Source organism: Pseudochaenichthys georgianus, chromosome 17 (genome assembly GCF_902827115.2).
Source record: "Pseudochaenichthys georgianus chromosome 17, fPseGeo1.2, whole genome shotgun sequence".
In the NCBI taxonomy this organism is placed as follows: Eukaryota; Metazoa; Chordata; class Actinopteri; order Perciformes; family Channichthyidae; genus Pseudochaenichthys; species Pseudochaenichthys georgianus.
Genome location: NC_047519.1, coordinates 11,164,071 through 11,190,821, shown reverse-complemented (window position 1 = coordinate 11,190,821; position 26,751 = coordinate 11,164,071). Strand labels below are relative to the sequence as shown.

At 41.8% G+C, this 26,751-nt stretch overlaps 2 protein-coding genes across 7 annotated transcripts in view; both read right to left on the bottom strand.

Annotated features, from left to right (window-relative positions):
* The window catches only part of LOC117462239 (SUN domain-containing ossification factor-like), a 37,938-nt gene extending 37,622 nt beyond the window's left edge, over window positions 1–316 (bottom strand). For 3 of the 4 annotated variants that reach the window (XM_034104374.1, XM_034104376.1, XM_034104375.1), the window contains exon 1: window positions 45–314. In XM_034104374.1, the coding sequence (XP_033960265.1) occupies window positions 45–109 (65 nt within the window). In that variant the 5' untranslated portion in view covers window positions 110–314. Of the gene's footprint in view, window positions 1–44 lie in introns of all 4 variants that reach the window. The other variant, XR_004553809.2, reaches the window with a different exon arrangement.
* Window positions 317–1,763: 1,447 nt separating this feature from the next.
* LOC117462111 (dynamin-3-like) lies at window positions 1,764–26,751 on the bottom strand. Of its 3 annotated transcripts, XM_034104175.1 has the most exons (22): window positions 26,443–26,751; window positions 25,830–26,154; window positions 23,629–23,702; window positions 23,329–23,478; window positions 21,828–22,031; window positions 19,776–19,874; window positions 19,398–19,558; window positions 18,725–18,867; window positions 18,420–18,555; window positions 17,534–17,601; window positions 16,390–16,528; window positions 15,796–15,882; window positions 14,747–14,817; window positions 14,500–14,554; window positions 13,810–13,839; window positions 12,916–13,029; window positions 9,030–9,139; window positions 7,139–7,253; window positions 6,062–6,226; window positions 5,382–5,614; window positions 4,556–4,732; window positions 1,764–3,362 (listed from the first exon to the last, which is right to left on the bottom strand). In XM_034104175.1, the coding sequence occupies exons 2-22, from the start codon at window positions 25,988–25,990 to the stop codon at window positions 3,320–3,322; spliced, it is 2,535 nt and encodes an 844-aa protein (XP_033960066.1). In that variant the 5' UTR covers window positions 25,991–26,154; window positions 26,443–26,751; the 3' UTR covers window positions 1,764–3,319. The 3 variants fall into 3 exon arrangements, with proteins under 3 accessions (XP_033960066.1, XP_033960064.1, XP_033960065.1); XM_034104173.1 differs by lacking the exon at window positions 13,810–13,839 and having other exon boundaries at window positions 26,443–26,750; XM_034104174.1 differs by lacking the exon at window positions 13,810–13,839 and having other exon boundaries at window positions 4,556–4,729; window positions 26,443–26,750.

Sequence of the window (26,751 nt, the reverse complement as noted above, 5' to 3'; positions counted from 1 at the left end):
GGTTATAATATTTTGAGAAAATAGGGGATATTAAGTCAACTTACCAACAGACCACAGCTACACATAGCCACACTGACACAACTCGCCATAACATTGGTGTCATCTTCATCCCTCTCCTGCCGGGACAGACATCCTCACCGTACTAACAAAATGCGGTTTATCCTTTTCGCCCTTATGAGGACTTTTACAAGCCAAATTCACCCGTTGTTTCCTGTTAACTTAGCTGATGGGGGTTGTTTTCACGGGTGAAGTGTGAATGTGATGCTAGCCGCTGTCACCCACGCACACAACGGTGTAACCGTCCAATGAAAAAGTAGATGGGCAGTTGCGCAGTTCAAACTGAGCGTGTGTTTGGGAGCGCTCGTTTCGATGGAACCAGTTGCCCCGAGTGGGTGGTGCTTATCGTAATGAGGTAATAAAGGACGGTTATAGGAAGTGTTCCTGCATTTAAAATGATAGCTCATGATGACAAAAAAGACCTATCATATTATAAATACCATTGAGACATGAGACACCATAATATGGTATTTCGTGGGTGGATAACGCAGGAGCAGTCCTAGCTGAACGGTGGAGAAATCGGTGGCATCAAGTTAGAGAATGTTAATTAGTACTATTTAAATGTGTAAATATTGTTCAAAACGACCCATAATGTACAAATCAAAGGATTTATTGCAATATATATGTATATCTTTTTAAAAGTTGTCAACCTATCAACCTGCAATAAAAAGTATCGTCATGTTCTTATTCGGCCACTTTTCTTAACTGAAATTGTACAGTACATGATGTACAGCAGGCTCCAAACCCGATTAGAGACAATAATGCACGTGCATGTTGAGGTCAATAGAGGGAGCTATCTACACATGTGAAACCCCCGTAGTGAGGGCAAGGGACAAAACACAATTGGACATTTAGAACTTACACCTTATCATCATCTAACATGCCATCCGTTGTTAAATCCATCCCTGGAGTTCCTGTTTTATTTCTGATCTAGCTCTATGCAAATTAAAACTCTATCTATGTGCAAAAAAGATGTCACATGACAGATTTGATTCAACTGGGCATCTGCTGCCATCACGTGGCTAGCAGTAATATATGAATTGATTCCTCAGTAATCCCATTTCTTGTATTTTTTCTCCCACAATTTGCAGTATGCACAAAAGTCAAACAAATGAGCAAGAAAGCCATCATTGCATGCATTGGTTTTGATGTCATTTGGTTTCTAAAGCAGGAATAAAGATAAATACTTACTTGCTGTCAAGGTGTGCAGTAGCCTCGCCATAATGAAAATTATCGCTAAAATAAAATCCTATCAAATGAAAAAATCATTAAATGAAATTGAAGCAGTCATTATCACTCTTAGTTGTTTTCGGGAAACCTACAGTAAAGATGTGTACTGTAGATGTATTAGAGACGCACAACAAATGCATTGCTGCAATTGCAATGCAATTTCTCTCAATTTATTTTTAACATTTCAAAAGTGAAATGTGTCAGAAATGGTTCTGTCAGAGCTACGGAATATTGAATCATCCAGATTTGTGGATTTGTAAAATGTTACAAATAGCTTTTTTAAAATACAAAAATCCTGAATCCTAAAAATGACTATTTATCTTTTATAAACATACATTCATTTTATGTTTGTATCCATAATTAAGCAAGCAAGACATAGCGTATTGTTTTGAGTAAGTTATTATTTTTGCTTCACCCTTATCTACCTGAATATAAATCCTAGTGGCTTCAACAATAAAGAGCCTTTGACAAAGTGAGACATTATGAGGAAGAAGTTTATTGAGGAGCGATACAGAGACACAGAAAAGAACAACTGATGCATTCTCCAGTTTACCATTATGCCCTCTGCTAAACAAAGCCATCACACTCTCTACAACTGGAACCGTTTCGATGTTGGTCTTCTGCAGATTCTTCTTCTTTTTTTTTTTAACTATCCAATTCTCTTTCTACATTTAGCTTTGGCAATATAGAATTTTATTTCATGCCTGTAAGGCAGTCTAAATTCGAGAGAAGAGAGCATTTAGTGAATAGAGACACAGAGAACGATTAAAGCGCTAGGATCCTTGATGAGGTCTTAATAGTCCACAGGTACAGTATCTCCTTATCATTACCTATTTACATCAGAACACAGTTTAGGCCCACATACACAATAACAAACCGACAGAGAAGCACGACACCACCTTAAGCTCGGATTGAGACGCTGACTGGCTTTCGATGGCTGTGAGAGAAAAGGAAATAAGAGAGGCTAGAAGACTTGAGGAAAGAGAAAGAGTGCTAGTTTGTGATGGCATGGAGTTGCATGTTTCAAACCTGAGAAAAAGGCTAAATTGTAACATGTAAATGCATGTTCGTTCGTAGGAGAAGGAAATTGCCTTTTTTTAGTTTGTTTTTCCTCCCCACGAGTCAGCGTCTGAATCTGAGCTTAAGGCTGCAGGGGTCAGAACTTGACCACTGATACAGCACAGGTGGACACCTATGATGAGGTTAAATGCATTATTGAGGCTGTTTCCATATAGAGAATACTGAAGGTGCTCCTCAGCCTTGCTATGTATGTATGGCTGCTACTACAACACAGGAACAACTCACTAAAGTCCAACATTAAATTTATGATTCGTCATTTAACAGATTTGACCATGAGAACGAATACAACTGAAACGCCAACGAACGTGCAGACGGACAGCACATGCATCCTCACACACACTCATACACAGGATTACTCGCGCACACACACTACCTTCTGTTCCTAAGAGAACATTGAGCTGATAATTAACACTGAAGGGTGGGGCGTTATACAATAAATTAATACAATACTAAATCATACCCGAGCCTACATATAGGCAAATTAGTCCCTGCCCCGTATACACACACACGAAACACACGCACACACACTCTACATACACACACTCCCATGCAATAAAAGCAGCTCATGTGCCATGCTGCATTTTGGAATGAGTAGGGCAGTACGACTGCTGAGCGTATTGTCATGTAGAAGCAGCAAGTGGGGGATTGTGAGGGGAGAAGGGGGGGGGGGGGGTTTCCAGGGACTGATACCGGGTAGTGGATCTGCTAAGCAAACCTGGACCACAGGCGAGCAACAAGCGCACGTACACATACACCACAAGACAAGTACCATACTGTACATAGATATATGGACATCGTCACCTGGCAGGAAATTGAGGGTCAAAGGGGTCAAAGACGTCAGTGTCTGCACTAAAGGAGGGATCAGGTCGGCAGAGCCATGGCTAATAGAAGGAGGAAGAGGATGGAGTGGATGAGGGAAGGAGATAAGTGTATGAGGAACCCATTTAGATGTTTATGGTGGGGCTTGTCTTGTAGGAGATGGAGGGGGCCGCCGGCTTGGGTAGAGAGTGATGGATAATGGAAAAGTGTGAGAGAACCGGACAGATAAGATAAGTCGAAAGAGGAATGAGAAGAAACAAGTAAGGAAGACAAAAGGAGACAAGAAAGGAGACGAGATTAGTCGTCACACAAATGTAGGAGCTGCTACGTTTCAGAGTACAAATTGTACTAACGTCTCCCACACAGAGTCCAGATGATCAGTGTGAAGATTGTAGATACTAAAAATGAGCTGTTAGATGAGAATATCGACACCACTGCTACGTCTGTATGCTACATTTGAAGCTACCGCCAAATGCCTGTTAGCTTAGCTTATAGAGACTAGAAATGGCAGGGAAGAGCGACTCAGGGGAACACTTTCCAAACGATGGTGCCGTGTCTCAAATTGGATTCTTTACCAAGTACACTTCCATTAAGTCTACCGGAGAAACTTGAACAGTGAGTGCATTTTGACCATATAGTGTTTTAATAAATCGCACACTGCTACTTGATGGAAGTGACATTTGCACTGTTAGCTAGCTAGCTATTAACGTTGTTTTGTGTGGTCATTTCTTATGGACAGCAGTATAGTGGTACGTTTAATAAATTGTGAAACAAAAACACATGTATACGTTATTTATTTTCAATAGTGCTTTGTTCACCAGAGCAATCAAGATCTTTGGTTACGTAGCCAAGATGGTGATTGTGGAGTGCAACACGTTTCCAGCATTCCACACGCATCTGTTTAACTGTTTGAATGCCCCATCCACGTACTTATAGTGCACAGCATTTTGCCATAGATTTGCTTTGGGACACACTTTAGCACTCAAAGTAACACATTGAAGTGTAGAAGTATTCATATTGAGACACAACAGGTCTTCATCACAGCACACAGTAGGACTTGTCATAGTAGGAAAAGCACAGGTGTTACTAATAACACTAACGATGGAACCTGAAATCAAAACAGCTAATTGTAATTCAGCCGTCGTTCTTTTAATTAGTTGAGCCTGTTCTTATCCTTCTGCAACAAGTAAACATGTGTTCTGTGAAAAAGGCTTTTATGTTGAGCATTTCTTTCAATACTTGAAAAGACAAACCAATTGTATAATTTTGAGTTCAATGTTAACCATACTGTTACACAACTTAGAGAGCAATCAGGTCTGTTAGAGCATGACGTCTTCCTGACAAATAGTTATGTGAAGGCTCTGTTTACCTGGGGATGCTAGGAGGGGCCCTGTTAGGGCGGCTGGGAGCCTGGGGGCTCTCAGCAGTGTTGTTGAAGGGCCCCAGGGGTCCTGGGCGGTTTGGTGGTGGCGGGGCCCCTCGTGGAGCCGGGCGCTGGCCTGAAGACATCCTCCTGGAGGAGGTGGGGCTGGATGGAGGAGACCTGCTGAAAGGAAGGCATGGCAATATAACTCATTTTGTTGGACAACTTATTGTTCCAGAAATAACTGCAATGTCATTTTAAGACCACTGTTATAATGATAACATAGTAATGTAGGCCCTAGATGAATAATTATAAATAAAATGTACCAACAAAATAAAATAAAATGGGCTCATTTAACAATTATTTCAAATATTCAACCCTTGACAAATGAGTGTTACAGACCTAGCCCAAGTCCTCTAATGTGAGGGGAAACTCTGCTTGTTATTCTGGCATCATGTCGGCAATTAAGTCAGCAAGATGATTAAGGTCATGTTCAAATATTGTTCCATAAGTATTTAACGTAAAGAAAATCAAGGTTGTGTCTATATATATATATCATATGATAAGTCTTTAGTGCAAAAATGATTGAGATCATGTCCATATATCATTAGATGCTATTTTAACTTCAAAAATATTATTGCTTATCTATATGTGTCTTTAGCGTAAAATATATTAAGGTCATGTTCATATAGATATATATATATATTGGATATATATATATATATATTATATATATATATATATGTATATATACACGTAAGGAGATGTCCATGAATTGTGTTCAGGAAAGAAAGAGCACATAATGTCATCAGTTTTACTAAAGTCACTTTACCTGCGACCCCCTGCTCCTCCCACCCAGGAGTTATCCACAGGCGGAGGCATGGGGACGGTGAAGGTGGTGGTGGAGATGTCCCCGATGATGGCCAGGGCCTCCTTTAGGGCCTGGTGGGTCCTCAGCACCTCGTCCCTCCTCTGGGCCTGCTCCTGGGACTCGTCCATCAGGGTGTTCTGGTCCCCGGCAGAGTACAGCTGGGCCAGCAGCTCCGCGTTGATGAAGTCCTTCACCTGGAGGCAGGAGGAGGCGGTGCAGGGAGATGTATTCAAATAGTTAAATAGAAGAAATAAAGCATATGCCTGCATTTTCCCAATCTAACACTTTACTATTGGGATCATTAATGGCAGTGTTATATTTAGAGAGAAGTAATTACAGGTTATATCTTTTTTTATCTAATAATCAGAATTGGTTTTATTACCAAATATAAAATATTACCATTTAACAGTGGAGTTGATTGTAAAATAATACAATTTAGGATCTACAAAAGCAAATAGGCTTTGTAAAATACACCCCTAAATGGATTGTTTACGAAGTATACGAAACTCAGAAAATAGGCCAGTACACCAACATGTTTAGTTGTTGGCTGGTGGCTGTAGCGTGTTGCCTTTATACAGTAACAGCAATGAAATATGTCTACACGTCCTATAGAAATGAACTTCTGAGTCATCTTTTCTCACATTGTTGATCATGAGATGCATGATGGTTTTGGGCATGAGGTCCCGGATGCACTTGTTAACAATAGCCATGTAGGAGTCCACCAGGTTACGAATGGTTTCCACTTTACGCTCCAGCTGAGGGTCCATGGAGAAGTTCTCCGTGGCTGCGGAGGTCTCACTCTCAACCTGCAGAGGGAGAAAGGAGAGAGACTTTTCAAACAATGAAAGAGAACTAAATGAGAAAAGAGGGATACGTTTACAAAATACGTGGGTTAATAGTATAAATCACTATTTGATACAGAGGGCTTCGTTCTGAAATGAAATCTTAAATGTAAATGTTAGGGAATAAGTCCAAATGTAATGTATTTATTCCCAGTATTTCCCTACAAAATAAATAAATGTAGAAAGAGTTACAAATGTATTTAAAAAAGAACAGGTAAATACAGTAAATATATATTAAGAAAAGAGTGGTGCGGGAATGAGTCCTAAAGCCCAGGAAAGAGTTAGCATTTTGCCACTTGCGCTTCCCTTGTCTCAAAGTCAACGTTATTTTTTTAACGGGTCTTCGATGCCTGTGGTTAATACAAACTTACTAGATTCTCATGTTTTGTTCAACGACATAAAATACGTCAGTAAACATACCACATGTGAATGTCTAGCTAGCGGTTGCAAACAAGTGGCTAAAAAATAAACTACTTAGCCACCACACCGGAAATTAGCAACCATTAGCTTAGCGGTGGTGACGCACAGCCATGCGACCGCCATGTCGTTTGTTTATAGGCTAATGTTAGCTTTTTACGACTAGTGATTGCATTTACTCTTCAACTGAGTTGTGTTAATATGTGTCGATTATCCTGCTCAACAAAATGTGCAAGTAATAAATGTGTCAAAAGATCTGGAATGTTCTGGAATACTCCAAATGGAACCATCACATTGATTATTGCCGAGTGAACCCTTGTGGTGTTAACTTCCTGGTCGGCCTCCTAACATACATACAGTTAATCCCCACTGTAGACAGAAAGACGGAAACTAAAGGCAGGAATGTGTAACCCAGTGGGTAAAGGATCCATTGATCAGAGAATTAAAGAGTTTGCTAACCGCCATGACTTTCTCAGGATAAACCCCGGCACGTAGGAGAGAGGACTTCCAGCTGTCCACGTCCTCCTGTGAGTCACAGGCCAGCTCCAGGGTGCGATTGTCCTTGTAAACATTCCTGAGCACCATGACACAGGAGAACATGCATCCATTTTAGACCACATGTGTGTGCATATGATTAAATAACCAACGCTAACGACCCTTTGAATGATTATCTTTTTAGAAAACATGTGGACAATGTTCCCTGTTGTTGAAGTGTTCAACAACAACATAGCAACTCAGACATCTGGAAGTATTGACAGTATTAGGTTATGTGCTTCCTTCCATTTGGGGTATTTTGTTGTTTAACCCTTTCTTAGGTCTTCAGCCAAGAAGAAAGTGAATTAGCATCAACGTTTTTACAGCGCGTTCTGCACCGAATACAGATTCACCGCGTTACGTATAGGGTACAGTCCTGGCTTTTTTCCCCTACGTTTCATTTATTGAATATGTTCTGGTTCGAGAGATCTCCACACCACATGTTGTAATCCACAAATAATCAAAGAGCAGCTATCACATTTTCAAAATATCATTGGTTGACCATAATTGAACCAATCTATTTTTAAAAACCGAAGAGCCTGCACTGCATCTTCTGGAAACTCTGTCCATGCTTGTGCAGCACCAAGTGGGAACATTGTTTCTGTTCAGAGAAACACTTGAGTGGGATAGTCATTCTAAAGAGTTCCCTTTTCATTAAAAACGTTTTTTTCTAAAAGTGGATGACAGGCTTTAGTGATCATTTATATTCTGTGAACAAGCGTATAGACTTTAATCGTTCCATCTCTATGTCTAAAGTACTAAATTAGCTCATCGTCTTTTTTTTTTAACATGAATTCGCTTTTAATCCTGTAATCAGTTTAGTAGCTTGTCTCCATTTATTTTACGTATATTTCAATTCTAAATTGTGATTCTGGAATGTAAGTGACACTAAGATTTTGTCATAACAGTTACATATTGAATTGCTTAAATAAAATAGAAAAACCTTCTGATTATCTCCAGCAAGGGAGAACATGTATGAATCTCTTTTTCTTTAATATTGTGCATGTGGAATTTAGGTGAAGCTAACCGCCATGACACATTTGATCTTTTACCTCACTTTACTGTGATTATTACAAATGAATAAAATATGTTATCATTAAACTTCTCTGTTTGTTAATGCCTACATTTTCCTTGAATTAATAACTATTATCAACCTTCTATTACCACATTAAAGGTGGGGTAGGTCATTTTGAAGAAACCAGCTCGAGTGCGCTAGAATTTGAAAACACACAGCCGGGAAAATCTGCCACTTCCTTACAGAGCCCCGCCTCCAACACACACGAACGCGCACATGACCAACAATGAGGGCACGAGATAAGTTTGTGCACAGATGGAAGGCTGACAGGCAGGTAGGCCATCCAGTTACTTTAGCCGGGCCGGCTCAGATGATTGGTCGTGCTTTTTACAGCGCTACGGCTTCCAGAGATGATATTTCTTTATGGATTTTTCGTCAAAGCACTTAAGATATTCATTGCTATCGGGATGTTAAGAGCATTCCATGGAATATAACAAAAAGTGTATCTCGAGCCGGTTTCTCAAACGTACCTACCCCACCTTTAATACCTTCAAGTTTGTATTATTATCTGTTGCAGTAAATCACTGTAACATGTTTGCTTCATAAACTAAGCTGTAGATCTTTAGATAGTGTCACCTTCTCCCAGCCTGCATACGTGCGTGCATACATACTGTACAAAACACATCGGAAACATGTTTCAGCCGCAGCCGCACACAGGCCCTGTTCTCTCTAACTCCATCTACTGCACGTGATTGCTGTAAGGAATCTGGTTTTATGTGCAGAAATGAAAGTTCTGCTGACCTGGACTCCGTGTTGAAAATACAGAATATGTGCTTGCTGGACAAGAAACTCTTCTCCACATCGCGGACCTTCAGGTTGTCCAGAGGGAGCATGTACTTCTTCTCCTTCTCCTGCAAACGAGAAGAACAGGCGGTATGGATGGTGAGCGCTTCTTATGACTAATGCAATTTTGTTGTTTTCCATGGATTCTTGTGCAACGAAATGTGGCCGTACGAGAAAGGTGAAATGGGGTTTTTAAAGAGGGAGGGGAGCAGAGAGAAAGGGGGTGACAGGAGGGAGAAGGAATGGGGGAGAACATGTGAGCGGGAGGTAGGGAAAGGGGGGGAGGATAGAGAAAGAAAAAAGGGAGAAGGAGAGCACATGTGGAAGTCATTACAGTGTGGGTCAAGATGCAGTCGTTCTTCACGGCGCGTTTTGCCGCGGGAACGCTGGCAGCTAAAGCCTAAGTAAAGCGAGTAAGTCGGGGGGGAAATGGGGATAAATCCGGCTGTTGGGGGTCCGGCACTCAAACACAACCTCAGAGGTAGAAGCTCAAGCACGGCTATGACACATGTGTTCATTGACTGACACTTTAAGACGTTTTTAACTTCATCCGAGCCTCCATCTTTTTAAACTCTCCCTGTCTTTTTTCTTTTATCCCTCCCCCCTCTATATTTTCTCAATATTTTTTCTTTCCATTCCAGAGGGGCCCACTTCCTGCCGGATTTTTTTGAAGGAGAAGGAGGGAGAGAGATTAAATGACAGCCTGGCGTTAAAACTCAACATCTGGTAGTGCTTAACGGCACACAGAGAACCAGGGAAGGAGGGAGAAGTTAAAGAGTCGGCGGGTGGAGGAGGAGGAGGAGGAGGAGAGAGCGATGAGGAGAAGCAACGCCAAAGTGGATTTGCACAAAGGTTTGCAGAAGAAAGCCCCCCATCTGGTGCGGAGGTCCGTGAAGAAGGTCGCAGGTAAGGATTAAAGAGGATGAGAAGAAGGAAAGACAGGACAACTCTGCAGACTCTTCTTGTGTTGTATTCCCCGAGGGGTCACCGCGGCCCATATATGGTCACACGGGTCCCCTCCCTCTTCCTCTCCTTTTCTCACCCCCACCGTCTCTCTCTTTCCCTCTTTTTTGAAATATCCCCTCCCTGAACGTGCAGCCAGTCTGTCCCGGTCGTCTGAGCGAATGTGCCACGTCAAGGCTGGATACTCTTCATGGCCGGCGTGACCCAAGCGGACCGCGAGGGGACTCCGGGCTTAAAAAGGTCTACCAGAACCAACAAACATGGCCAAGACACCTGAACAGCTTTGGGAGACGCGGACGAGGCACGTTTTGAGGGGTTTGTGCCGAAAGGACCTGCCCAAATGGAGCGGGGGCGAAGGGAGGGCAGAGCCGCACGGCAGCATCTGGACCGGCAGAACGCAGCGCTCAGGGCCCGGCTCTGAGCTCCGGCTCCGTCTACCCAGTGTTCAGACTACCTGTTCATTGTCATACTGGTGTACAGTAGTCTGCACATTGGTTAGACTGGGCACGGACCCTCTTCTGTCTCTGTGGTGGCATCTCCGAGACGTGTGTGACTTTTGCATTTAACCCTTCCCTTTCTGCTAATATATGTACTATATTCATCTGTATGTCGTCCATTCTAACGCTTCCTTTTCACTTCTGTTCTTGGAATAAACATACATCACCATTTTCAACACTAACTGCAGATTTGATAACTTACTGTGAAAAAAATAAATATTTTGTAAGTCAGAATTGTAAGATGTTTAGATGCACAAAATGGCGAGCTCTCATAATTTACAGCATGAATGAGTACGTTTGCAGGCTGCTAGCCTGGTGCTCTGATGAAGATGTAGTCCACTAGAAGGGGGGAGGGAGGAGCGAGTGTGGCTGCGAAGCATCCAGCGCAGGCCAAAAGGAACCAGGGCCAATCAATCAAAGTGGAGTTTGGAAATACAGTCAGACACCTTCAGTGAGTTTATTTCAGTGGGTGGCCAACATGGAGTTAGAAAGACTTTAAGGCAAAGGGACGTTTATCTTGCTGTGGTGTCAAATAACTGCACAAAAGCTGTGAGGGAAAGTGTGTGCAGACGAATATGCACACAGAGTATGTACAGACAGGATGTGTTTGTCCATTTAGGTGAGCTTTTGTATTGTTGCTTTGTGGTTAAAGTAGTAAAAGTCAAATAGCGGACTGTTGAATACGACCCATTATAAAGGGCCACACAGTGACTCAGCACCTGGACGTGATCGCTGCGTATGAAGTTGAAGGTCAGAAACAGAATCAAGGGATATTGATTTTTAATAAAGAGGTTTCTCTGTCGACATTTTTAGATTAGAAATGTGTAATGTTGCTGCCAAGAATGCAAGCACTTCCAAAGCACACCAAGTGAAGAAGGAGGGTGTCTGTGTGTGTGTGTGTGTGTGTGTGTGTGTGTGTGTGTGTGTGTGTGTGTGTGTGTGTGTGTGTGTGTGTGTGTGTGTGTGTGTGTGTGTGTGTGTGTGTGTGTGTGTGTGTGTGTGTGTGTGTGTGTGTGTGTGTGTGTGTGTGTGTGTGTGTGTGTGTGTGTGTGTGTGTGTGTGTGTGTGTGTGTGTGTGCACGTGCATGTGACTATAGAAAGTTCACGGGGTGTAGAAACTGTAATATACGAGGCGAAGCCAGCGCAGGCTATAATTTCCTACATTACCACACCAACGTATCAAATGACAATCTGTGCACGCGGCGCGGCCCCTGGGTGCCGTGTGAGGGCTGAGCATGTGTTCGTATATTTTGGGTGAGCGTTTGCTCGGGATTGGGACTGTTCCACATGTGCAGAGAAGAAGTGAATGCCTGAACTCCCAGCAGAAAGAGGTGGGGAGGGAAGAAAGAGAGAAAAAAGGAAGGCAAGCTCAGAGACAAAGAGAAGGGTGAATGGGAAGGAGTGAAGACAAGAATCAAAACTCTTCATAAGTGAAATTAGAAAATATTAAAGTGGACTAACAATCGATTCTGGATTGTCTCTATCAGTTTCTCCTTTGTCCCAAATTGCATCTCTCTTGGACCTGCACCCTCAACAAGGTTAACAATGCAGCAGCAGCAGGCTGAAGGAGTTGCAGTGTGTCTGCCTATCTACACTTGCTGTGCAGAATATCCTCCAACCTGTACAGCAGGCACAGACAGGCAGATAGACATCAGCCCGCCAAAGAGCCCTAAAGAACGGACCAAGAGCTGCAACCAGTGTGCTTCTCTCGTTGTGAGTTATAATGATGTATTATCAATGACAATGAAAATAAAATAATACTCAACATCAGATCTGTGTTATTCATCAATTCATTGTTAATTTCTGACTCCATTGTGCACAACATCTGGCCACGACAGAGGAGGATTAGGGTCACTTCTGGAAAATGTATTTTAAATCTGAGAGACCAGATGGATTAGTCACATGAAAAGATGAAAGCATGATGAACAATTCATTCCACATTTCTTTTGTTATCCTTGTATGTGGGTTAAGTTTCTTTTCATTCATTTATTATTTTCTGCCCAAATCCTCCCTGTAATTTTGTATTGTACTGTATGTCTTAAGTATTGCTATTTTACATTATTTATTTTCTGTCTTCGTTGTAAATCTTCAAATGTTGACTTTATCGTCAACATTCTGACAATTAACACAGATCTCAAATAAAGTGTTCAGCCCTAATCTTCTTCCATATATTCTGACCAAATCTCATTGGCTCATCAACCTGATCTTAACATTAAGGTGTTCAATATCAATAATATTAAATATTACACCTCTGACTCCAGAGGGGAGATATCTGTCTCTTCTGTTGCTCAATACCCTTGAAAAAACTAAAAAAGAGTTAAAAGACACTAAACATTTAAGTGTCTTTTTAGTTGTAGTCTCTTTTCTTTAAAGCTTAAACCCACCTCATCATCCTTGAACCAGGAGAGGCTCTCGGCAGTCAGCACAAACCAGTACTCCTTGGCTCCTCCCTTCATGATGCTGATGTTGTTGATGGTCAGCCAGCCTTTGCGAATGACCTGAGGGGCAAGGTCAAAAGTCAGAAATGGCTCCTAAGTAAAAATGACAGGAGCTCTTCATCCATAACAACTGGAAAACAATGAGCTTAACGTCAATAAAACGGTTTGTAAAGTAAAAAAAGTGAAACTGCAAAGCATTCTAGTGTCTTTCAGCTCATTGTTTTGGTTATATTTCCTAATAAATCTGATAAACCAACTCACTCGCCTTTTAACAAATCAACTCCAAACAACATATCCTGGCTGGAGCGAGCCCAGATGCATCAGTGCAGGTCAAACAAAGCATGAATTGCCATGAAATGTGTGTGAAGGTTGGGGTTAGGTGTGTGTTTGTGACCTAGCATGTGACTGTGTGCCAGTGCAGTCTCATTCAAGGAACTGTGTGTCCACAATGCCACAAGCAGAGCCCAGTGTTAGCTGGTTAAGTGATCATTGTGTTAAGTGCTTCAAGCACACAATAAAGCGTGTGTGTGTGACCCTACACAAACAGGCACTGTGCCAAGTGGTTATTAGGTTAGATCACTGTCAGTCTCGCACCGCCTAAGACTCACTAAGGAGGTTACCCAAATCATTACAAAGCCTTACTGTCTTTGGCCAACAAAAGAGGTCTGTTTTGGGCCTGCTTACTAAAAGAACACTTTTTCAGATTTAGAGATGATTAGTTCACTGTTAAACCAAGAGCATTTTTTATTTCTATTTGTGGTTGGCAACCCCTTGTAGTCTGCGGACGCTGGTGGGTGGAGGGGGTGTTAGAGAGTAAACGGTTAGAGAGGCAACTCTTACAATCAGGCCCGATGCGGGAGGAGAGGAGGCCTGCAACAGGAAGGAATGTTGGGGATTTTAGGGAAAAAAAGCAACTTTTCTACTGCAATTAAAAGAAAAACGCCTCTGCCCAGGAGTAGCTTACACCGCCAATTTGCCTTTCTTGAACCCGTCCAGAGTGAGAAAAACGGACTCTTTTTTTGTTCATACGATGGTGCTCGAGAGCACCACCCAATGGGCAGAAGTGTTACTGCAGGCACAAAATGACATTGCAAAACCATAACCCACAATGAGTGATACTCACCGACAGACACCCATAACAGGGCAGCTGAGACTCTCACTAAGGGATGGGGATGAAATGCAAAGTGGCACCTTGATGACACAGGAAGGGAGTTCAAACAAAGGGAAATGTCTCAACAACAACACCAGTGATGATGGTGGCAGAAAGTAATAGACCCCAAATCATAAGACCAAACAAACAAACTGGTGCCTCTAAGCAAAATACACGATGCAACATATCAAATAATAATAAAATATAATAAAACATAAGGCTACGTATAATGTACATAACATAAAATGTGTGTGAAGATTAACTAAAATATTGTATTCTCTCTTCAGTAGCCGTCCTGCTGCTGTGTAGGTGTGCTTTTACTCCATTGACCTTGTGCTCCGCTGGTTGTGTGTGTCGTGTGAGACGTGACAGATGCTCACCTGATTTACAGCCGAACTCTGGCTCTTATTACTCTGACTAGTCCTCTGCTGCGCACTGCGGAGGTCAAACAACAACACAGAGGGAGAGGACGGGTGGATGAAGGGGAGGGAGAGGTGAATGAAGAGGAGAAAAAAACATGACAGGGTTAAGTGGATCTTCAACACATTTGTTCTAAGCAGCCTGACATGTTTATTCATAAATAATCTATCATGGTGGAGCTATGCTAACAGATAGATGAGTCTTTACTTAGCAAAGCCAATGAAGTCTTCGTGGTTAGTGTTGATGTATGAGAGCTGGATGTCTATCAGCAGCAGAACCTGTAACAACACAAAATATTAAACATGAAATAAGTTATTTTTATAGAAATACAGTACTGTGATGTTTTCCTCAATACTCCTATTCCCTTTCTTTCAAAGAGATGGCATAGAAAATTGATACTCATCTTTTTAAATATTTGCTAATTTGCATAACTTTTCAGAACAGGATAAAGCCAGGTTCAAAATGTTTTTCAAAATGGTTTCATTTTGTAGACATGTAACAGTCAAAGGTTTTTAAAGAGGGAATTTCAGATATTACATAAAATCAGTCGATTAATAGTATTACTGTACATTTGTTTGACTAAAAAACGAATTTTGAGAAAACCAATATACAATATAGTCAACCATTGTAAATAAGAGATATCATCATTAGACTTAACCAGTTGATTACTAACATGAAGGCAAGATTGTTTCGCTAGCTTAGAAGTTTTCTAAAACTGAATGTTTACATTTGAAAACAAGATGTTATTTCATTCTAAATGGGTAAATTAAGTCTTCAGACACAAATCAGTAAAATAAACACTTAAATGTGTAACTAACTATTTAAATTTCCCAGAGCATAAAAAACATTGCTGTTGTGGAGCCTAGCTAGCAGCTGGTTAGCTTAGCCTAGTGTTAAGACTCAGGGCAGGGGAAAACAGCTAGCTTGTCTCTGTCTGGCACATTAAACCACAACTTTTTATTTTTACACTTGACTTTTTATAAAGATTTAACAAACAAGACAAAATGTGTGAGTACGTCAGCTTAAAAGCTCTTGCTATGTTGGTTTTCCACATTTCCAGTATTTGAGCTAAGCTAACGAAATGCTGCTTGTAGCCTCATTTTTATCATAAAGGTCAAAGCTTTACTCATACAGTATGTGTTTTGTATGGATACAATGACAGATATTAATATGAAACTGTTTACTTGGCATTCATTTCACAGACATTCCCTTGTAAACAAATATCTATGGCCGTTATTACCAACTAATTATGTTACCTGATCCTTGGCCCGACCCTCTCTGTCTCGAATATGAGTAGTCACAATCCTCTCAGTTTCCTCTTGCAGCATGGGGAAGCATTCCAGCTGGAAAAAAAAATGTACAGCTTAAAATGACTCACTCCATAAAATGAGGAATGTGGAACAAATTATAAAACACTTCGAAAAAACTTAATTGTTCAAATGTGAGCTCATCTTTCCATTGCTGTTTCTTTCATTTGTCCATCCTCTATCAACTACCCTTTCTTCCTTAATTCCTTCTTTGTTTCCTGCCTAATTCCCATAAAAGATCTCAACCCTGTTACTTGTCTCAAAGCAACGTGGTTCAGATTGTGCACTTCGTCTATGATTTATGTTCACGTGAGCAGTTTAACTAAGTCATTCTGGTGGCAATTACATCCATGCGTTCCATGGTTTGTATGTCAGCTAAACTCGTCAATATTTGTGTTTGTAAGTTTGTAAGCAAGTCATGCAGGCTGTTTTTATTGCAGTAAGTTTATCTTTAGTGTGGTTGTGGGGCATTGCACTGTTTTTAGAACCCAATGGCAGAAATATAAATTTGCATCGATGCCGAAAATAAAGCACGTGAGTTACCTTGTTGGAGCACTGGCGCACGGTGTTAATCAGTTCCTGGATGACCATGTCCACACACTTGACGCAGGGCCCCTTCAGCTGCATGACCTGCTTCTTCACAATGGCCTCAAACGCCATGTCTGGGGTGAAGAGTCCAGTCCTGAAACACACAAAAAGGGAGGGAAAACAGGTACAATTGTGATGAAATGATGTGAATCTTTATTTTGGTTGTGTACTCTATACAGTCCATTTCTAAGTAAAAGAATAGTTCACTGGCGTAACTATCGCCAACAAAAAATGGCATTGACCGGTTAACGCAGTCTTCAAAGTAACCAAGCAACCTACATTAATTTGTAATTTGTCTGTCCAATGACTTTGCTCCCTTTCATGTCATGTGATACCTTGCGTGACAAGCGAACCGTTTAAACAACCTGTACTGTACTGTAGCTAGCAGCAGCAAGTTTGGTAGCATTATAAAAATGTAATAGCTTGCATTTATAATGTACAGCAAACCAAAGCACAAGAGCAGCGCTCAAAAGAGAAAGGACAAGAGAGAACAAGGAGATGTGACAGCTAAACTGACCAAACAATATTTGCACCGGGGCCAATCACAACCTTGTTATGCCACTGTGCGGAGCCAACATAGAAACACACAGCGGCTAGACTGAACTTTTTTTTTTTAAATGACATGCTTCTCCCTTATTCATAAATTCACATCAGAGACTGCACTGACCCCCCCACTTTCAAAACACACCTCTTCAGACTGGCTTTTAATCTGTGAATTATGCTGTATTGCTGTTTTAATAACTTGTAAATGTTATTTTATCTTGTTCTAATAACTTTTAAATTCTATTTTATCATGTTTTATCACCACTGTAAAGCATCTTTGAGCACCTGGAAAAGCGCTTTGAAATGCAATGTATTATTTTTATTATTATTAAAGGGATGTATCAATATATCAACCAAATTCATGCATTTGTATTTCTATTGTGATGTTTTCTGCATCAAAATCAACATATTTGTCTGTCTTTAGCTTGTGAATAAATGTTTTTATAATGCCAAAGGGTATAGCATCACTGGTTGGTATGTCAAATAGATGCTCTGGAACAACAGCAGAGGTTATTGAAGATAATCTATTTTCATATTTTGGGGGACACGTTCCTACCTGATACCATGGATGTTCTTAATGGCATAACTGATCTCGCGACGCATCTCCTTCTCATCACACTCCATCTGAGGGGAACAGAGAAGAGGAATTTAGATGAGCTGCACACATTTGAAAGATGACGGCATGACAAAAGAGAGGATGACAGAGATGATAAAGAATAATTGTAAGGTTAAAAAAGAGAGGGAAAAGCGGCATTTGTACTATGCATTTGGAGATGTATTATGCATAGGGAAGCTATCATGCTGAGGGTATTAACTAAAGAGACACTGGAGATACAGAGTATACAATGTGTATGGGAGATACACTGCAAAAAGGTTAATTTAGTTTTATATTCAGCCTTCAAGACTTAGTTGTCCTAAAATTAGAAAAAGGAAGTCTACTGGGGGTGTAATTATTTCAACTGTTCCCCATCCACTTTCCTTTGATCAGGAATATTCAAGAGATGAGCCTCACTATCTCAAGACAGAATAACTTGGCAGAGGACTCAGCGCAACAGCTATTAAAGATATCGAGTTCAGAGGCTCTGTATTCTAGCTAGCTTGTCTTGATCCAGCACATCAAAACAACAACCTTTTTTATATATTTCACTTCTTTGTAAATATTTAACTAACTAGTTATAAAGCGTGAGTTAGTGAGTTTTGGAGGCCTTGAGATGTTGATGTTGATGCCTTCGCCAAGCTAGCTGTTTCCCCGTTTCCAGTCTCTGTGCAAAGCTAAGATAAACGCCTGGTAGCTGCCACACGGGGAGAACAGGGTAGGTAGATGGATGGATGGGTGTTTTTTGTATTTCAAATGTGTTGTGTAAAATAACTACACCCCATCAGATGTTTTCACTTGTTTTTTTTAAGTGCCATCTTCTTCTACAATGTGTTCGACATATCACCTTGACCAGCTCAAAGGGAAAACGCTCGTGGAATATGCGGTTGATTTTGGCTCCACCAGACAGCTCCACTGTGTCCACCTGATCACCTGAGCCTTCAATCCTTTTCTCAAAGTCCACAGAGAACTGCTGCACCATCCTGAAACAACCACCAATAAAGATAAGAATGATAAAAAAAAAAGACCAGAAATTACACCCTGCTATTGGAAATTGGTGCCATGGGAGAAATATCTTGCCATAGGTCAAATATCTTGCAGGATAGTCAAGCTTTATGACTAAATTGATGCAGAGAAAAAGGAGGCACTGACTGCAACAGCTGCTTGGTTTTGCGGGACGGGTCATCAGGTCGGTATCCCCGGTATTCCTCTGCCTCCTTGTCCAGAGCCAGCAGCTGGGACTGCAGCTTGCTGCGGAAAGCTGGCAGGGTGTCCCGGATGTGGTTGGTCAATTGCTGTGGAGACACAAATCCGACAAAACTAAACAAAATACAATCACACGGGAGCATCGATGAGGAAAAACATGTCATTGGCATGTTGGCTGTACAGTGATGCAACAATAAACATACTATTCTTCACTGTAGGAGCCTCAATGCTTTTTAGCCCTTATTTGTATCATGACATACATAGTCCATCTGTTCAGAGGTTTGCTGTTTTCTTTCTGGGACAAAGAGTACCAAAAGTAACAAGCTTGATTTAGCCTCTTAGCGACTATGTTATTGGAGGTTTAGTCTCTACATTCACAGTAATTGTAGATAACTTTCATGCAATAAAAATGCAAGGAAATATGGAATGCCTGCCTGAGAGAAATTATAAATTATTCGGAGCCGAACTAGAAAGAACAAATGCATTTTCCACCTACTGACAGTCACACATCACCCACACTGACGTGCGGTACAAAGGAAGTGAAGAAATAAAAAGCCGCCCAGTTACTAATTATGTAAAGTGCACTGTGGAAAAGCACTGGGAGTAAATCTATGATCACCTCGTTGAGCACTCTCTGCAGCCGAGGGGTGCCCATTTTCTCAGCCACGTGCCTGTATGCCGGGTGGGACAAGAAGAACTTCCTCTCGGCCTCCAGAGCTGCCTTGATGTCTTTCTTTCCATCAATGTCCTTCTGACTGCGGTTCACCACTCCAATATAACCTGGGAAAGAATGAAAGAGGTAAAGGCCGGGGTAATACGTGGAGATACACAGAGAGAAGGCATGATAGGATTGGGTTTGGAAACAGTGATTAAGTACGCAGAGAGGATTTGAGAGTGAAAAGAGAATACAAGATCTGGCAAAGCTCAATCTACTGTAAAACACACACACACACACACACACACACACACACGCACACACACACACACACACACACACCTCTTCGCAGCGGCAGCAACTTGTTCTCCAGTACTTCTCGGGCATCTGTGCCCTCATCCATCAAATCCAGTTTGGTGATTACTCCAATAGTCCTCAGACCTAGAAAAGGGATCAAAGATAGGCAGGGATGATGTAACAGAATTTAACAAATGCTGTTTGGAAGTTTAAGGCACTGTTTTTGTATTCATCATTTGGGTGACCTTTACAGAGTACAAATATACCAGCTTCTTAAAAATGAATGTTTTCAGATTCTTTTTTTCCAATGCAGTTTTGCATCCATATCCTTTATGTCTTTCCCTCTTCCATGTTTCTTTCTTCCTTCTTCCTTTGAAGCATGTTTGTCTGTTAGCATCCCTTCCTCCTTTCCCCCCATGGCTGTATGAAGAGAACTGGATGAAATGTTGGGGGGGGGGGGCGTTTACTCCTATGAATGTTGCTCAGTGGTGCATGAAGCAAAGATCGCCTGACTCACAGGGAAAAGAATACCCGGATCTTCCAGCGACCTCCTGCATCCATAGCCTGTAGAGCGTGCACACTCGCATTTCCTTAAGCCCCGTGATGTGGCGTCATTCACGTACAACTGTTATCCACTGATTCACAGATGTCTCTTTCCAAATGTAAGCCAATGGTTAAAAGTATTTTTGGGCCCAAATAGGGTTGCAAAATTCCGGGAATTTTCAAAGATGGAAACTTTCCACGGGAATAAACGGGAATGTATGGGAATAAACTGGGAATTTTCTAAATTGAAGGTTGGCTCTTCATAGGGAACTTAAATATAGTTGGGGAAAGTATATTTTAGCATAATCTTGACTAAAACAAACAGATGCCATTCAAGTACACTTGAATATCCATGCCATAGCACACTGCTTACGGCATGGCTATTGAGATCACACAAAGGTTCGCAACAGGCTCACAAAAATGTGAAAGTGGAAAAACTGGTTGGCATTCGGGCAAACCTAAGGGTCTCTGAGCCGGACACAGAGCCATCCTCAACAAGGCTGGACAGTGACCCTGCAGAGGAAGAGGAAGAGGTGGATGTTGATGAGGCCCAGGAAGAGCCCGTTGACTGAAAGGGTCAACAATGCATAGGATTGCTTGAAGGAAGATGTGCATGTTTAATGGGACTTTTTGGAGGGAGAAGGGCTCTTTTCATTTAACATTTTGAATGGGACTTTGTGGAGATTTTTGGATGGTGGGTGCATTTTTGTTCATTTTTTAATGAGTGGGGTTGGGGGGGATGAGTAACATGTAACTCAACATTCCTGTTTTCGTTCTTCAATGAAACAATTAATTGTTCAATAAAATCATTAAAAGTTGTTCTGTTCTACTTAAAAAAAGATTTTTTTTTTTAAAACATCTGTTGAAATGTCATGTTTTTTAATTTAATTTTGCATCGAATATTTCCAAAATTCCCCAGCTTAACTTCCCATGGAAAGTTTCCGGAAATTTAACGGAAACTTTCCGCCCCTTTGCAACCCTAGGCCCAAAGGACATCCCGCTCTGTCACTGCCACAGAGGTATATAGTAACTCCATTTGGCCCGATGACAATGTGCTTCCTTGGGGCTTGGTCCCCCCTGTATTCCTACCTCACTCTCCAAGTCTGATATCATTCAGCCAACCCACAAGGTTAATGTGTCCTCCTCTTCCAAGCTAACTCATTTTCCATTCCTGTGTCCTCACCTACAGTCTGAAGGTCAAACTCTTTGGGTATCAAATACTTTTCTCCTTTCTCCTTTCTCCTTAGCCTTTCCTTTTTCCTTAGCCTCGGTTTTTGTTTATTGAAATCTCTATCATATGTTCCTCTTTCTCCTATCCTTTGATGCTCTCCTCGTCCTCCATTTTCCCTTTCTCTCAGCCCGTGTTTCTAATAATAATGACTCTCCCTGTGGATAAATTCTGCTTCCACATTCAGAGAGGTCAGAGAACAAGGTCAGACACTGAACACCATCGCTACAGCTGACGGAGAATCAATGTATTCTCCAGGTCAGTCTCACTAACCACAAGGTCACCTTTTACCGGTTGCATTTATTTCCATTTGGCTCTCTCCTTACCCTGTGGATCCACGTCCTTTGCCAGTTTGAGAGCGTCGGAGTTGGCCAGGTCGGAGTTGGCCGGGGTGACGGCCAGGATCAGGCAGCTCTCTCTGGTGATGAACTGCATGATCATGTCTCTGATCTGCTGCTCGATGTCCACCGGCTGGTCACCAACCGGCACCTTGGTGATCCCCGGCAGATCGATGAGGGTCAGGTTCAACACTGCACACGCGGAAGAATCACAATTAGAATATTGCAGTTGCTCCATTTTAGAATAAAATAAAAGATAAAGAAAAAAATTGAATTAAAATAGTTAAGTTAAGAGTCAAATGTGCACAAGAAAATATTTGTATTTAATGTTTAAGTAATAATTAGCAGTATAAAAAAAAAGTTTAATAAAAAAGAATAACCATATTTTTATATAAATAATGCTGAATCGCAGTTTTAAAGGTGCATTGTAACATGTATACTTGTACATGGATGCTCAACATTACTGTGGCCGATTGTGAGTCAAAAAGGGGTATTCATTATTTAATTAACTTATTTATTAGCTAAGTGGTTTATGTTTTACTAGTGTCCTCTTCAGCATGAACAACAATTCATTTGAAATGAACCCCCGACCCAAAATGACCAAAATATTATTAGTCTCTGTTTAAAAAAACGGTGTGTTTTTAATGAAACTTTAGTGATGAAAGACTACATTATATCTGGGCTACATTTGCTCTTGCTAACATTAGGTTAGCGGCCTCCAGGATAGAAATGGGAATCACCAGGGAACTATCACTCCATTTTCATTTTGCCTATAGGACTGCACGATATACACAATCTCCCTCTTAGAATGTAAAAATTAAGAAGAAAATGTTTGTGTAAAACCCATAAAGGCCTTGTTAATAATTAGCAATTATAACCGTTGATCTGTATCTCAGCCTTTCAAGAAGTAAGTGGTAATAATAGTGGGTGCTACCTGCAGGATGCATATGAGGTTGCAATCAGGAAATGTAAAAAATAAGAAAAATGAAGCTAAGAAGAGTTAGCCAATTGCTTATAAATGATAAGCTAACCGCTAAAAGCTAATTCCAAAAAAACATCCACCATCAGTTTTATTCACAATGGAGGATGATAGATGGTATGAAGCTCCACGAATTAGTCCCCTTCATTTGAAGGCCCTGGTTGTAAAGGACCAGGACAGCGTTCACTTCAAACAATCTAAAGACCTCAGTGTAGCATCAACGTAGCATCAGTAGGCCTTTAGCAAGGCTATAGCATGTTTGCTAGCCATATTAACACTTAACTCCTTAAGAACATAGAAATGCATTCATATTCTGTATAACTATATTGCTAGCAAAATCCCTTTCTTTGTTTGTAATGATGGACCCAGTTTTGAAAACATGTTATGCTAGTTTATAATGAAATGCCCGAGAGTATGATGAGTCACAGCTTGTCATCACGTTGTACTTTGATACACATGTGTTATTGTGGGATGTTACTTGACAGTGTAAGTTGAGTTATGTCTTTGCACCGTGAGGGGAGTACACCCGCAGGTTGATGGGGATGGGGGATATGCCTTTGTTGGCCCCAACGGCGCGGTCCGTCTCCGCTTCGATCTCCTGACGGACCTCATCGAAGTCTGTGAACTTCTTCCCTTTGCAATGCAGGAATTCAGCCCATTCTAGCAGGGAGGAACATCGATGCCAGTGTGAGAAGGGGAAACAAAGTAAGCATACAAAACACAGACATTTTTTTTTTTTAAATGGAGAGGGGGAGGCTGTGTTTTTGTGTGTGTGTGAATGCTAGCATGTGTGGGGTTGTGCGCACCCACCTGCAGTGGCGCTGATAAGCTGCAGAACCAGGGGCCTGCGGGTGACAATGCCAGATCCACGGGGCAGAAAGTCCCTGAGGAAAGACAGCCAATCAAAACTCATTGCATCAAACCACAGTCAATAAAGCGTGCATCAAAGAGTTTACAGGCATGGGTATTTGTGACGTAATGGTTTCTTCATCTTGAGGCTTTTTTTCCCTTTGAAGGGCAAATGTATTATAATTATACCTTAAATAATGGAATGCCAGCCACTGTAGGCCCTTCAATGGCACTCATGTGGCTCGCACCAGTCCGATGAGTGGAAGAGAGGCCATTTTAAAATAAAACAGCAACTCAAGAGGACAATCTGGCCTGATAAACGACAGGTCCAAAGAAAGACCCTGATTAAGAGCCCTCCGGTTTAAACAATAACGTCTCCGTTTCCTGAAAGGTTCATAACCAGCTTGTTTTGAGTGTGTGGGATAATGTGTCCATTACAAGGCCTGTGTCCCCGACTGACATGTAGACTGTCTTTACTCCCCCTAGACATGATGTGTTGAGAAATGAGAGAAATGCCTCTTAAAATTGCACAGCTGTTCTACTTTAAATTCTATATACTGCACTTGTTTTATTTTATTTGTAATTGGTCATTTTGCTGTATGTATATATATATATCTCTTTTATTTTACAATAGCCTTTGAAAAAAAGTTATATATTTCCTGCTTTTTGACAACTGAATTATGTCGTGGATGTGTGCACCACACAAGCAAATTCATTGTATGTTTATTCTGATTGCAAAGTCCCACACCTGACCACAGGCCTCACACCCCGTCCTGTGTTAAAGCTCTGTTCCAAGAAAACCTTATTCATATATATCGACCCACGGAGCTCCCTCAAGTGGGAAGAGGTTAAAAATAAATAAAGACAAGCCCACTTCCCGCTGTGCAGGCCAGATCTGGACAGATGGACCATTACTCAGCAGCACGACTCTCAACGAGGGCTGGAACTGGACAAATCAATGCATCCATCTGGACACGTGCCTTTCAAAACGGCACCGAAAGAAGCCACTGAAGACAATCCAGCTCATGTTGCACTTCCACACATTGGGGGACTCGTGAGCGACAGCATGAATAAAAGCTTGACATTGAAACAACAGAAGCAGAGATAAGTCCCTACAGTTGGTCAGGCTCATTCAATCCTTCCCATAATGCAACTCAACAGCCTCTTTTCTTATATATGTCCTGCTCTGTTTTCTGTTCCTCAACATCTCCAGTTCCCTATGTGTTCTACTAAGTGTTCTCCCGAATTCAAACAACCGTAATGACATCATCATAAATGACCCTGATGACATCGTCAAGGTGAAAGCAAACTCCAGAGCCACATTATAATACAGCTGCTTTCAGAGACCTAATAGTGCTCTCAATAGCGAGTCAATTACCTTAATGTATAAATCTGGTGAAGTGACACTTTAATTTTTAACATGAATTACATTTGCATAGACACTGCAACCGCACATGAACTGCTACTAATTACATAAGTGCATTTTACAGCAAATCCTGACATTCACAATTCCTGAACATAGATATATCCAACCCTTTTGAATGCATGTGCTCCAACACAGAAAGGCAGTTGTTGGATGTGTCTGTATTTCAAATGGACTGATTTAATACTTGATGTGACCAACAGCATGTCGCCCCTGGCTGCCTGATCCTTGTCTTGAATTAAAAGAAAAACAAAGCCCCTGCTCATAATTTATTTGTTGTGAGCGACCAAAATCCAGAGCGAGAAGATGAATATGTATGTGTGTTCTCAGGAGTGGGAGCTGACATATAGCCTACAGTATGGATGGTGTTTTTCAAATGAACACGTGCAGTGATGCATCTCTGCAACCAGCAGTTTATACAACACAGCATATGACATCATATCTTTGGGGGTCAACTGCATATTAACGCCTTGCAAAGGGTGCTTGGGAGCTGATAAGACTGAGGAAGACTGCAGTGTGAAATCCCCAAAGATGCTGCTGTAACCCAAATACCACTCTGTCAGGAGCCAGGGTTTTATTATACAATCATATTCTGCTCGTGAAGGTCTCATCACAACAACAGCCTTAAAGCTGGATGCTTTGAATCCTCCACTGAGAGAGATTGGCCCCATAGGCCTCTTATATCATCCTCAAGGTTACCAGGCGAAGGGATTATCCTATGTGTGGTGGTCATTTTTACCTGCCTACAAAGTTCTCCAGCACGGAGCTCTTCCCGGCACTCTGCCCGCCGACCACCGCGATCTGCGGCAGGTCCAGGTTGCACGCCTGGCCGATGTAGCTGAAGGCATCCTGCAGCTTGTTGACCAGCGGGATCAGATCCTCCATGCCACGGTTTCCCATGGTGCCTTTGGGATCAGCGAATAGAAATGGAGAGAGAGATAGAGAGGATGGAGGGGAAGGGGGGTTGTGGCGCTGCTATATTAGTCCAGGATACCGCGGTGCTTGTTCGTGGAGTGAAGTCATCTAGCCGCGCATTGCCCCGAGCCAAGCGAGGGTCGCACCGACTGAGGAGCAAAAGAAGAGAGGGGTGCAGAAAAAAAAGAGAGAGATGAGAACAGACAGGGACAGACAATTGCGCAGTTGCTCAGCAGAACCACCATAACCTCTCTCTCTTTTGCACAAACACACACATACACGAAGCCTCTACTTTCAAGGGCATTTGATGAGTGGAGGCTCCATATTGAAACAAGGATCCACAAATCACGCGCGATTGACATGAAACCAAGGCAACAACACACGTCGTGCAGTGAGCCGTTATCATGACAAGTTGTGTGGTGTTGTGAGCAGCCTACCCCGCCTCAGTGTTCTCCGATGGTCGCTGTCCAGAGCTGGAGCGACGCGCAGATCAGGCAGCCAAGACGAGACCCCGGACGATTATACAAGCACCACCTGCTATGGCGGTGCATCAGCTTGATCCCCAACTGCTGTGATTAAAATGTCTTCGCATGTGGGCTTTCTGTTTTTCCGCACGGCTGAATGTCAGAGCGGTCTCATCCCGAACACAAATTTGACAGATTAATCTCTCTTTTTTTCCTCCTCGCCCCCCTCTTCCTTGCGTTCCGCGGTGTAAATTGCGACGCTGCGCCTCGCTCCTCTCTACA